This window comes from Lepisosteus platostomus, chromosome 10, assembly GCF_059453375.1.
Source record: "Lepisosteus platostomus isolate fLepPlt1 chromosome 10, fLepPlt1.hap1, whole genome shotgun sequence".
Classification (NCBI taxonomy): domain Eukaryota; kingdom Metazoa; phylum Chordata; class Actinopteri; order Semionotiformes; family Lepisosteidae; genus Lepisosteus; species Lepisosteus platostomus.
In genome coordinates this window covers 44480296-44494193 of record NC_142620.1, presented here as the reverse complement: position 1 = coordinate 44494193, position 13898 = coordinate 44480296, and the positions used below count along the sequence as shown (strand labels likewise).

Below are 13898 nucleotides of genomic sequence, written 5' to 3'. Positions count from 1 at the left end.
GGCTTAAGCTCTCCCAAGCCTGATAGCAGAACCCCTGATTGTAGTAATTATACTTATTACAGTGTATTAAAGAAATTTAAATGTGCTTTCACTATGAGTGAACCAAGCTCCCCCTGCTGGTTCCCAGGAGGAATATTTCAGCACAGTGCTGCTGTTCCGCAGGGAGTTCTGGGTCTCCTGCAAAGCGACTCCTCCAGTGACCTGGCTCAGGCTGACAACCTTTTCTGGCTCAGGAAGCAGCTTCCAGAGTCTTACGCTTGACATTACTTTGATCATCATGTCCTTGCAGATCAAGCAAACAAGCCGCAAAACACATTAGAGCTATGCTGCCACGGGGGCGTGGCATCCTCCTTGTAATTTGAATGGTGCTCCGACACTGATGTTTAATGAATGAAACGTTCTGCTACTTGTATCCTATGTGCAACAGTCTTCTGCAGAAATGCTGAAAGGAAATGCTTTGGGCTTCAGCTCTACTTGCCTGCTGTAGAGTGAGTGTGTATACTGACTATGCTTAGACACTGGATTGCTGGCTGTGCTGAAGACAGGACATTCTGCGTTTTTGCTCTTGCTCTTTTGTTGAACTTTGTTACCTGGCTTCATTTGTTTGTAAATAGTCTGCATGTGGTGCTTGGAGCCTCAAGTACTTAGAGTCAACACTGAGGGCTCACTGATTACGGCCTGGACATGAGTTTACCAGAAATGATGCTGAGCAAGTGCGTTTTTGTTTGCGATTAAAATGATTTAGTATACTAGACCAACGAAAGGGGTCTGTCGAAACCCTGGAAAACTTTGTTCATCAGAAACTGAATCCACAGGGCAGGGTTGTGTGCTCTCACTGCTTCTTTCATTTCCTGTTTCACTATTTTTGTCAAGTTGATTTTATTACAAGAGCCTTTCCGGATGGCATTTGTTGCCTCTCCACTGCCTTCGTCATACTGTAGACTAGAGAAGACCCCGTGAAAGATTAAAAGCCAAATTTAATATGTTTTGCTGAAGAAACCTTATGAAAGCCTTCATACGTCGGCGGATTAAAAAGAGCACGGGCTGACACTGACCATCATGCAGAGCGTTGGATATTTGATCTGCATGTGGGGAAATGCTGCAGGAAATGAAGACAGTGACTCTACGTGTGGGATAAATTTGATTGAAGTATTACATACAAATTTGTAGAAAGTGGCAATATCAATAAGCTCCAGTTTTGTCATCAAGACCTCCTCCACTTCCCCCTCCAAAAACCCTTCCTTCAGACTGCGTTGATTCTACATTTGCAGAACTGCTTTTGCTCAAAGTGTCACAGTTGGGAAACAATTGCTGTGATTGTGAGTCAGAATAGAACACGATAAAACAGCAGCAACTTTAAAAATGGAGATATTTAACACCTTCCTAGTGTGTAGTGCAAATGGACTGCACTGCAAAGTCACAGGGAAATACAGTCCTAGACACAGTCATTAATCCTGTGATTGGATACCCCTCCACCACCACCACACATCATCACTGAGCAGCGTGTTTACTTGAAGTCTGCTCTTGGCAGAGATCTCGCTCAGTGATTTACTTTAGTAGCTTCCAGATGGAAGGAGCAGAATAGCACTCAAGAGGGTCGAGCTTGCACTGGGACTGTCTGCAGCGCCTAACCAAGTTGCTGACACTGGATCACCGCTATTTTATTCCTTTCCTTCGTCAACCGAGCAAGGCCACTCTCTGGGGCGAGACTTTCCCATCGCATCTTCGCAAAGCTGCAGGTAAAAGTGAGTGCTCCAACTTTGCTCTGCTGTTGGCTTGTGTTGTGTCTAACTGTCAGAGGCTTAAACTTTGCCAGATTGAAGCCAACCTCAAAATGCAAAACACACAGTAGTCCTTTTATTTTTTTAAAAACACATTATTTTCTCCTGGGGACACTGTCACGGATATCCATTAATGTAGAAACAAATTATCAGAGAAAATGTAAAAATAAGTATTTTGAATATTTCTAGACGATGCATAGATTGAGTTCTTTAAAAATAAAGGTAATTCAGCTTAAATACATTTGTATAAAAGACATAGCATGTGTCTTCTTTTCTTTCTTTCAAAAAGGGAGTTTAATTTGAGCTCTAATACAATGGATGCCTGCATTTCTAAGGTTGCTCATGTGCAAAATGTTATTTCTGTGAAAAAACAACTATTCTTTATTTAATTCTTTACTAATGGAACCGAGTAATATTATTTCATGCTTATGTGATCTGTAAGCAATACTAACAAAACAATTGTCTATAATTCTATTAGTGGTATCCTGTCAGACCACGAGAGAGATTTTGGTTTCTCACACCATTAATCAGTGCTGCCTTGAAAGCTGGATTGGCAGGCAATGTTCTTGCAAATTTGATAAAGTGGAACATGATGTTGGGAAATTGTTGTGCTCTTTATATGAAAATTTGTGTTTTCTTGTTATTGTTTAACTATAGTAAGTGTTGGAATTATATGTCACTAACTGAAATCGACAGAGAAAGTGTTCCTGACAAATTTCTCAGTCTGGTCTAAATTGTTGTTGGATTAAAACCATATGTGGAGGAAGTACTGTATTATTTGTAACGCATAAATTCAGAGTTACACATACTTTTAATGATTATAGTTCCAAGGCAATATAAATATAGTTACGCAGAAGTAAAATGATGTCATAACTTCACTCATAACAAAGTCAAACTGTTTTATTGATTTACAGTATGTACAATAAACGGCTACTTCAAACTTCAGACTGCACACACCTCCCTATTCACACTACTAACAAAATATAATTGCTGGCATTTAACTGGCTTCACTGGGATGGCACTAGTAGTTTCAACAGAATGGCAAAAATGCCACATGATCAATGAAAACAGGGAGAATTGTGTGTGCTTTCATTCAAAGGCAAATCTCTTGTTTGTTTTTTACTTTAATGTGTTTCAGCAGCAGGTTCTGCAAAGAAATGTAATACAAACATGAGAATAATTCAAGCGCATCTGGTAGCTGTCATATACAGTATATGTGTATTTATAAATATTCATATAAAAGGCTTCAGACTGGAAGCTGTATTCTACTACTGATTTAGAGTTTGATAAATATAGTCACTTCATGTATAAATGTGAATGGGAGGAGTGAATGAAGAGGAAGACATAAAAATAAGGGTTATAAACAGAGATTGTTCCTTGCCGTCAGGAGGAGGTAAGCACTGCACGTCTGAGACCTGTCTGAATAAGTACAGTCAGAATGGGTTTTTGATCAGGATTATTGGCTTCACAAAACCTGAAGCAAGCAACCCAATAACAGAAATACAATGGCAGCCTTCCGAAGCTCTTTGCATTAGCGATCTGCCTTTTCCATCTCGAGACAAAATTAAGTAAATCAATGAAAAAAACATTTCCTCACAACCTGTGTTTTTTCTAGCAAGGTTTATGCCTTAAGACTTTTTCCCAAGGCTGTGAGAGAGTGCTTGGTAATCTTTCGTTCAGAAGAGCCGATAATCCACTTTGAGGCTGTCCTAACGAGATTGATTGAAGCCCCTGGCCTTACAGTGGCATTTGGGTTCATTAAATGGACAAACCGTCTGCTTGTCCAAACTGACAAGCGCCGACAAGCACGTTTCCTCACAGCTTGTGCCACTTTCTTTGCTTGTTTGTATTGTTGTGTATATCTGTGGCAAAAGAGACAAACAAATTGGGTTCAGTGCGGTCTGAGGGAGGAGACGCCTTGCTCACAGAGTGCTGTCTTTATCAGGGATACGCTGTGCTTCACTTCATGCATCCTTTCACCATACAAAGTCAGTTCACACTCTAACTGCAGAGCAGTCTTGACCAAGCAAACACCATCTAGCAATCTACAATTTGATCGCTTTTTTGATCACCTAACTGTGCTCTACATGAGAGAGCAGACCAGAATCTCCACTTCACAGTTACAAAGAAAAGCTCAAGATTGACATCTGTTGAATAGAACATCATGTACACGTGCTAGACTTAGATTACTGCAGAGATCATTAAAAGATCAAGGGCAAGTTTAGAATTCAGTCTAATAAGCTCTTTTGCACATGTTCAGAAGATATTTACATTGACAAGGGAATCAATCTCCTTTCTTGGTCAAACCACTCACTCCAAAATACAACACCTTAATTGACCATACTGGGTTAAATTGCCCTTTGACATTTATCATCATCAGTGTATATAGAGACCAAAAAATGTTCTTTACTGTTTACTGTGGTTGCTAAAGTGTCAGTTTCATTTGTCTTCTATTTCTCTTTCCTTCATGTATTTTCAGTTCCTGTTAATTACTTATTACTGGCAGTAGCACACAGTGGCAGCCTCTTTAGAGAGAATGAAGACAGAACTGCAAATTTGTGATGGCATAGACAGCCCTCAGATATCAATTAAATCATTTACACAAAAGGTTGAAGGACTGTGGGACAATCAGTCCAGCCATATTGTTGAAAATGCTGGCTTAGCATCTTTCAGGAATTGTCTGGACGAGATCCTTGGATGAATGTAACTACAAACTGGGCTAGATAGGCTGAAATGCTCCTTCTCGTTTGTAACCTTTCTTAGGTTCTTACAGAATTTGGTTTCTAGACTTGAAATTGTTAAAGTTCATCCAGCTTTTGCTAACTTGTGTTCATGTGAGGGTATCAGATCATGGGAAAAAAAGAATAATAGTTTTCCACAAGTTGTAAAAAAATAAACAGGTGGGATTCTTTGGTTTGAGCTAAGATTATATTACTGTTCTAAAAACATCAGAGATGGGTTTTGCACAAAAGTGCTTGCTGAGATTAAAATAAATCCTATTGCGGCTCCATGTCCTTGGTTGACAATATGCACCCTCTAACCTGTGCTCTTTTGACTTTTCAGAAAATGCTTTATTTGAATGTACTACTGAACTATGCTGTTCAACTTTTTTAGCATATTAGCAGTTTGTATCTTGATTAAGTTAAGTGCTCGCGTGTTAAAATGACTCTCCTCACATGCGCATTAAACAGCAAACAATCTTGGTTAACATCTGTAGTTGTTTAAAATGAGATCATTTTAAATGATTTTCATATTGGCCTGTAAGTAAAGACTGTGGCAATATGAATACGTTTGGTTTCTAAAAATAAATATATCATTAGAATGGTTAAAAACTAAAATAAAAATAAGGAAAAGAGTGTAACAGTAATTGGGGATATATTATTGTTGCAGCATTTGCTATATTTACTATTTGGTTTGCCTTAGTAGCTGGCTGGCTCGTTAATAGGCAATATACAGTACGTTTAAGTGGTTATCTCCTGAAAGCTTAGTCCTGTGGAAAGACAATTGTGACAAGATATGGACTGTGTTCATTTCATTTTCAACAGCACTAAGCTTCACCTTATGGAAATCCTGTCAGGGGTTCTCTATTTGGAAACTGGTGCAAATCATTTTTCACCTGTCAGAGGTGATACCTGGTGTTTCATATTCTAGCATGCTACACTAGAAATAACTTTTCTTTTCAAAACGTAGGTCTTTTTGAAGGAGGAAATGAAGGAGGAAACAGTAAAAAAATGTTTTACAGTGCATTAGGAATCTAAAAATGTCAAAAACATTCTCATACCAAATCCATCTTAGTTTGTTTTTATGGTACTTACAGAAATTACTTCCTTTATTCTTTAGAAAATGATACATGTTTCGTAGAAAAGATGAGTTCAGTAACAACCATGCATTGTGCATTGTGCTTCTCCTCTCATGGCATGCAGTTTGTGAATTTTGAGTGTAAATGTGTATATGTACAGTATATACACTAGATGCCATATGTATAGGTGTGTGTGGTTGTACCAAATCTTTAATGTCCTTTCCATGCTCATTTCATAAGTTGCTTTGCATTCCTGAGTTTGTCATAAAAAGTGGTCCAGTAAGCTACAAAGTACACTAAAATATATTGTCTAAGATCATTCAAAGTTTTTTACTGTCCAAATTGCTAGATTAGCAGATGAAATCTTATCACATTTAACAGAATAATTTGCAACTAAAAAAGTGACAAGAATATAGGAGTTTATTTGCTCTGCTGATAGTGGCACAAAGAGTACTGTCCTTGTATTCTGCTTCTCATTCTTGTTTGCTGTATACAGTATGTCTCCACAGCTTGAACGGAATTCTAAAGCTCGAGCTATGTAAAGATGTGTATTCTCTTGAAAACAAGAAAAAAAAGCCAGAACTACATACACATACATTTCATAGTCGGAGAAATCTGTCTCTCGATACAATTTATCCTACCTGTAATATTTAATTTTTCCTGTGCTCAAAACTCACAGTGTATGTGCTGGTAACGGCAACAAAATATCAGGTTAAGTTTTTTTGATGGTCTTTGACATTAGCCAATGCTTTTATTTTTTGTTGTAATTTATTTATGTGCTTGTCCCTATTTACTATAAATAATTAGGATTTTACCCTTTACTGCAGATACAAAGATAGGTTAAAAATACAGTTGTTAAAATCAAAGAAACTCTTCTATTTTTATTCAGATCTGGCAAAGATACAGTAAATGCAGTATAATAATCTTACTTGTATATGCATACATACTATAAGTAAGACATTAATGAGGATTACCAATATCTTTGAATAGTAAATTTAATGCAAATGCTTTCTACACTACGTTTTGTTTTTAGGCAATATACTGCACAGCATCTTGCAGAAACTGGGATTTTTCATAAATTGTTTTTTTTTGTAAGGAAGACAGAAACCCTTTTGTAGTTATTCTACACATTTTTAGCCAAGCAAACAGACTAGTGTGTTCTTGTGGTTAACTTCAAGACATTCCTTAAGAGGAAATAACATACTGCATTTGTTAAGGGTTTCAAGGAAAACTCGCTCAAAGCAAAAATCCCCTCTCCTTTCCGTTTCAGTTGTGTTTTTTTGTGTTGTGTTTCCTTCCTGAAACCAAGCTGTGTCAGAGGATAACTCGAAACTGGTGTCCTGTGGCACTGCAGATCTGAGCTGGGTCTGTGAAACTGTTCCATTACTGTGAGGTCCTCAAAGCTTGAATTTCAAGCATGCTGACAAAAGAGAGCTATGACGAAGTATTAAGAATTTGTAGAGAAAAGGTCAAAAGAGCAACAGAACATTTTCGGATCATTGTGCGGAAAAACACATCTTTCCAAAATCATTCAATTTCTTCAAGGGTGAGAAGCTACTCCAGTAAAAATGCTACTGTATGGAATACAGTGATGCTCTACTGAGCAGAGGAAACAAGTAACAGGTTCAAATTTGGTAAATAATTCATATATGATCATAATTCTGCAGCTGTCTGTGCTGTACAGTATCTTAGCTGTTCTACAGCTCAGATCAATGTGCAATGTGCAATGTTCTTGGAAAAAATCTCGTGACCCCAGTTTTATTAGTGTGTAAAATCAGCACTCTCACAAAGCAAATCTGATCTGACAACGCTCAGTTTTTAATCCTTAAAACTCAATAACAGCATTGTTTATCATAATGGCAACTCACACATTTGGGTTCATGTATAAATTCAGGGTTTTTGCCGAGAGATTTTTCCTGAAATGGGGTTCACAAGCTAGGAAGTTCTGTGTCCCTCTGGTATTTGATAAAATTGTGAGAAGGGTGAATTGCAAAACATTCCCAGTTTTCAAAGCAACATAGTTAAATCTGATGGTGAGGCTGGTGAAAAATTATAACAACAATATTACGGCACAATTGTAAAAGAATCCTTTTGATCTGTTATTTAATCCCCATTATATTCCAAAAGAAGTAAAGGCACATTTTGACTGTCACTCTGTTTTATGTGTCATTTCAATTTTTCATTTTGGAGCTTGGCGATTGAAGAATTGATGTTTTGCTACTTGACATGATTTCTTTTTGGTACAATGTGACTAAAACGAATTCTGCTGACATTAGTACTGTATCTGCAATGTGTCTGCAGGCCAGTGGGGCTGTCTGACCTTGTTGTCTTCTTTAGGATTTCACTCCCTTTTCACTTTTATTTTATTCTTTATAACTCCCTTTTTGTTTTGTTTTTTGGAGCCTGATGTTTTTTTTCCTGATTCAGAACATCTCCAACAAATAAACCCCAGTTTCCTCATATCACTTTCTTTGCCAGTTTTATGAACTTTAAGCAAAGTTGAATCTTACAAGATCAGACTTTTTCCATACTCCTGTAACTGAGTAAACACAAGCAAAAGAATATATGTAAGATAGTTTAAACAAGAAGGTCTAATCCACTTGGTAGTTTGTATTTTACTTTTTTCAAAAGATTTAAGAAAAAGTATAATCCCACCAAGTCTCTTTTTCCATTTCCCACTAATTACAGCATGTAGGTGCAGACGATCATGTAAGGAGGAGGCCAGACAAGTTTTCAGAACTCATCACCCCTATGATGCACTGAACCCAATTAGGAATGTGTGTGGTTAGGTAGCGCGTTGTTGATTGCAGTGTTTTGGGTTACAACAGAATTAATGTGCTGTTTAGATTACACCCCCACTTTAATAGATATTTCAAAGGTACAAATGAGTGAATCACTCTAAAGCTTTCCCAGTCTGGAAAGCATTTTGATCTGTGTAAAAATCCAGGTGGACAGTATGAATCACCGAATGTGGCTTGAAGCTGGCCGTATTTGGGTTTGTTGCCCAAGCAGAAACCCCTCTTTCCGCATTCCTGCTCAGACAAAGTGCTGCTGAGCTGCCACCAGGCACAATTAAAGTCAAGAGGGCGGATTCAATACAGATTAATCACACTACTCTCTAATTTAAGGACTCTCTTTTCAGCGACAGAGCCTTTCTCAGGAACTCGAAATCTTTTGCTTTGTGTGAACTTTATCCATCTGCTTTACACTCAGGATTGCCCCCAAAAACGTATTTTGCACTTCTTTTGTGCAATTATGGTGCAATCTTTTTTAAGGTTGGATGCACAATGAAACACTAGGAGGGAAAGGAACACTTTTTGGCAGGACTACAGTTCCAGCATTCAGGATAAAGACATTGTCTTTTCTAGTTCAGTGGCAGTGGGGTGCACACAGGCTTCTGTTGAACAACAGGAGGATTTAAAGTAAAGGATACAACTGACAGCCCTGCCCACAGGTGGTATAATGTAAGACATTTGAGCAACACTGCCGGACTGAGCATGACTGTGTGAAAAATGGCAGCCTATACACAGTAAAACTGGAAACACTTCACTTTTTCACAGATGGAGACCCTCCGGTATACAGTTTTCTTAAACTGGAGTTTAACCTGCAGGTGAGGACATGGTTGATTCTGGCATTTGAGGTGTTTGGGTCATTCACTTCTGAACTAAAAGAAAGAACTGAATATGCAGTTGTTTTCTTTCTGCAGAAATCGCAGTGATAAAATACTGCCAACACTCAGCTGGCCTCACAGTCTCCTGCTGCGCTGGCAGTTCAGGTTATGGCTTAATAGAGTGTTGGATAAAGAGCATTGCACACAACACCCATGGGATTCTCCACAGCTAAAGCAACACTCCCAGGACTGAGTAGAGCCAGACATTGTTTTTAAAAGAAATCTCTGCCACACACACTTGCAGTTGTTAACAAAACTATTTAATAATCTCCTATTAATAGCCTGTTGAAGTTGAACTTTCCTCTCAGTAATTTGGAATTTATTGTGACTTATTTTGTGCTAAACATGCGAATCATGGAAATTCTGAGAAAGCGTGTTACTCTCCAGAAGGAAGGGATACTGTGTGGTTTTTGTGGACTTTAACCCTGATTTTACTTGACCTCACTGTATCTGCTTTGCTCTTTTTTAATTTATTTTTCCCTTCATGTGTGTGCATATTCTTTTTTTTTCTCCAGGTTGATAATACGTGGACCACCATGTTGGGACAGACTGTCAGACTTCATCCAGTTCCTATCCAGAGCCTCTCGGAGCTCGAGAGAGCCAGACTGCAGGAAGTGGCCTTCACCCATCTGGAAGAACGAGAGCTGGAATGCAAGATTAGCATTCCCAGAGGTACCATTACCTATTTTTCACTTCATTTTGAAGAACTGGGGGCCAGCTAGAGGAAAGATGCAGCTCTTTTCCAATGTGCCATTCTGTTATTATTCTGGTTCTAGTCCTCAATGCAGCATGGCAGCTATCTCTCGCATCACTTGACGATGAAATAAATATCTCCCAACCTACGTGATATTGTCTCTAACCCAGCATGTTGGAGCCATTCTTGTACAGAAAGGTTCAATTTATCCGTTTTCCAACCACTTTATCCAATTCAGGATAAGAATATCGCAGTAAGCAAAGGGCGCAAGGCAGGGTACACCCTGGGCAGGATGCGAGTCCGTCACAGGGCAGACACACAGACACAAACAATAAACACTCCATGGCCAATTTTCCCAGAAGCAAATTAGCCTACCAGCATGTCATTGGACTGTGGGAGGAAACCAAAGCACCCAATGAAAACCTATGCGAACACGGGAAGAATATGCAAACTCCGCACAGATAGCAGCCTAGAAATTTTACTTAGGACTCCAGTGCTGTGAGACACCAATGCTAACCACTGCACCACTGTGCCACCCCACACAATCTGTTTAAAATTGGCAGCAGGAGTCATTTTGTGCTTGTGTGCTGCTGAGGAGACATCGGCATGTAACTACAGTGATTTAAAAATAACTGAAAATGTGTTTTCCTACCCAGTTTGGTCAAAAGGCCATATCTCCAATAGAAAGTGAGATATTCCAGCTTGTGTGGTTCAGTACTTATCAATGCCAACCACTGGCATTATAGGTTGAGGTGTGAAAAAATAATAAGGATAATACATTTGTATTTATATAGCACATTTCATCTCAAAGCCCTCCACATTCAAGGGACCCATGTCATCCAAACTTGAAGTTCAGCACCCACCTCTGTAATGTGTATCAGCCTTTCAGTAGCACATCTACTGCCTAAACAAGTGTGAATGAGAAATAAGAGCATTCAGATAAATGTGGAAGCTCATTGTAAAACATTTCTGTTCTTTAGATGCATATGTTTACCAGATACTGTATATTCAATCTGACTAGTTGTGTGGCTCATGTTGGAAGCTAAACTGAAATGAGTTTAAATTCAGTAGCATGTATTAGGTCAAATATAATAAAGTACCAAGCTTTGAACTGTGTTATCAACAGGGTAACTAGACACAACAAACTTAAATTACTTATGGAAGTAATTATTACGGAATCAAGATACTTTTCTGGATATTAAGTGGAATGAGAATGAGCAATGGACTATTTATCTTCACAAAGGCAAAGATGAAAATGATACGAAGAGATTATGCAACTGGCGAAAATAGATACCTTAACAATGCCATACAGTAAATGCCAGGATGTCCTCATAAAAACATCTTTGTGCACAAGAAGTAATTTGTGTCTGGTTGCTTTGATTTGGTTGGGCTAATGAAAACCTTGCCTTACTGGAATAGAACAGAGTATCGTCTCAGCACTGGTTTATTGTAAATGTTCAAGGGCACTTCCTGTTTCTCCATAACAAAAGGCTACAGAATATATTAATACATATTCCACGCAACAGCAAAAAAAGAAATACTGCCGCAGTAAGAACATACAAATGTATTATTTAGTAGTTCAGTTGCTTATTTGGTAGTTCGCCTAGCCAGTACTTGAACGTACCCAGAATTTGTGCCTCAGTCACCTGGTTTAAAAAACTGCTCTGGACACCTGTAACTATTTGTATATAGAGCTTTTTCATATTGTTTGTCCTAAATGAACACCCTTTCAGTTTCCAATTGTGACCACTTACAGTATGTGAGTCTTCTATTTGACCATGTTTACACATCTAGGGATCTCATTTACTTCAGTCATATCTCTTTTTTTCAACTCTGAACCGATTCACCTCCATTATCCTGTCCATATATAAAAATCTTATCACAGCCTCTTTCTTTTCCTTTTTGTGGCATAGTGACCAAAACCAAAACACAATATTATAATTGAGATCTAATTCGTGTATTGAAAAGTTTAAGCATAACTTCTCTAGATTTAAATTCCACACCTTTTTGGGCTTCCACTTGTTTGCTTTTTAATTTGCTACCCCACACTGACTAGATGAGAACATAGAAGAATCAACATAAGCCCACGATGGCTTTCATCTTAAATCTCCTCTAGATCAGAATCCAAATACAGAATAGGTATTCTGCATGTTTCTACTTCTAAGCTGGGTCACTTTGCACATATCGGTGTTAAATGTCATTTCTCAGGTGTCTGCCCACTCCATGAGTTTGTCTTTAGTAATTATCTTGCTGCAATTTCTGTCTGTCACTCCTCCTGTTAGATCATCTGCAACTGTAACTCTTCAAAGACCATTGTTTTCTAAGTATTCTCCTAAATTAGCTCTACTGGGTGGCATTGTGGCACAGTGGATAGCATTGGTGCCTCCCCCTGCTGGGTTCCTGGGTTCAATTCCAGACCTGGTGTACAATCTGTGTGGAGTCTGTATGTTCTCATGTGGGTTTCCACCTGGAACTCTAGTTTCTAGCCACAGTCCACATAATGGTAGGTTGATTGGATTCTGGGAAAATTGGCCCTGGTGTGTGTGTGTGTGTGTGCATGTCTGTGTTTGTGTGTGTCTGCTTGGTGATGAACTGGCATCCCATCCAGGGTGTACCCTGCCCTGAATTTCAAGAAAAGGCTAGAAAATGGATGGATGGCTGTTTTAAATCATTTACCTGTAACAGATAACAGACTGTAATAAAGGGTCTCTCAGATTAACATGGAAATCGATACTTTGTAAGCTTGAGGAGTTTCTGCACTGCCATGGTTCTACTGCGTTTTTTCAGAACTGGATGTCACAGCTTAGCCACTGCATGCCAGGCTAATTCTGAAGTGGTTTCCTGCAGATTTCTAGCCTCTGGGAAAAAGTGGAACCAGACGACAATGTAAACATGAATACATGGATTTAATTAAAATCTAGTTTGCAACGGAAAACATGTAAAAAAATATTATCTGGAGGAAAATGCTAAATTCTCTCCAAACGTACCTAAACATAGATACTAAGCACATCTGAGAGAACAGAAGGGCCATGTGTTTTGGATTTCTGTGTTGACTTGTGGAAGGTGCTGTGAATGTGTGTAAGCTCCAATACATTCTTCTCTTCAGGGAGATGAATTTCCTCCCAAACACTGGAGGGCTGTAGTCTAACATAAAGTAACAGCACAATGCTGTTTTTCAAGACTGCTGACCAAATGCGAGGGGGTCAATAAACTCTGTGGGAAAACGTATTTCATACACTTATGAGCAATCCCTCAGATATTTTTAATTTACGGCATTTGCTTTTGTTTTATTTATGCCTTCCCATGGACTGTCAGAGAGCACCTTGTGTTTGTCTAACTTCAAATGACCCCTCTACATACTGCAACTTGCTTTTCAAACAGTAGAGAAGACAGAAAGTGGAATGGAATCATTACGTCTTGGAGACTGTCAAGTCACCGCTACTAAAGGCCAAAACTTCAGTCAATACCCTTTGCTCCTGACTTCTCTGAATCTATCCTGCATCATGACCTGTTTTCTTCCTGTTAATTGAAACATTAATACTGTAGATTTTTCTGCCCATCAGTTTTCAAAAACCAGTACAGTAAATGTTTATTTGAATGGTACAATGTGTTTTTTTATACACATAAATAAAAAAGTCTCTAAAATCTGGCATCCGGCCCCCAGCTAGGATAAAGTGACACAATGATGTACAAAGGAGCCAAGGGTATGGAAAAAAATAATTATGATTAATGATGGATCTAAATAATTTCAAGCTCCAAACCAAAGAGGAGACTTGAATTCCTCCATTGTGTCACAATGCTGCGTTCTGAGCGTGCTGTTTATTTTGCTATATATTTTGGTTTCAAAATATACGTTATCCTCCATCCGTTTAACTGAGATCAAAGAGCATTTACTTTTATGGTTGGACAGAAAACAAATATTCATTTTAAACTGTGAAGAGAAAGCAATCAATT

The 13898-nt window shown here is 38.5% G+C and overlaps 1 protein-coding gene across 5 annotated transcripts in view; it reads left to right on the top strand.

The window, feature by feature from the left end:
* Nucleotides 1-13898, top strand: part of arhgap36 (Rho GTPase activating protein 36) — a 48064-nt gene that overhangs the window by 16768 nt on the left and 17398 nt on the right. For 3 of the 5 annotated variants that reach the window (XM_088649133.1, XM_088649135.1, XM_088649131.1), the window contains exon 2: nucleotides 9766-9922. In XM_088649133.1, coding sequence (XP_088505259.1) covers nucleotides 9766-9922 — 157 coding nt within the window. Of the gene's footprint in view, nucleotides 1-406; nucleotides 1746-9765; nucleotides 9923-13898 lie in introns of those variants that run through there. The other 2 variants (XM_088649136.1, XM_088649134.1) reach the window with 2 other exon arrangements.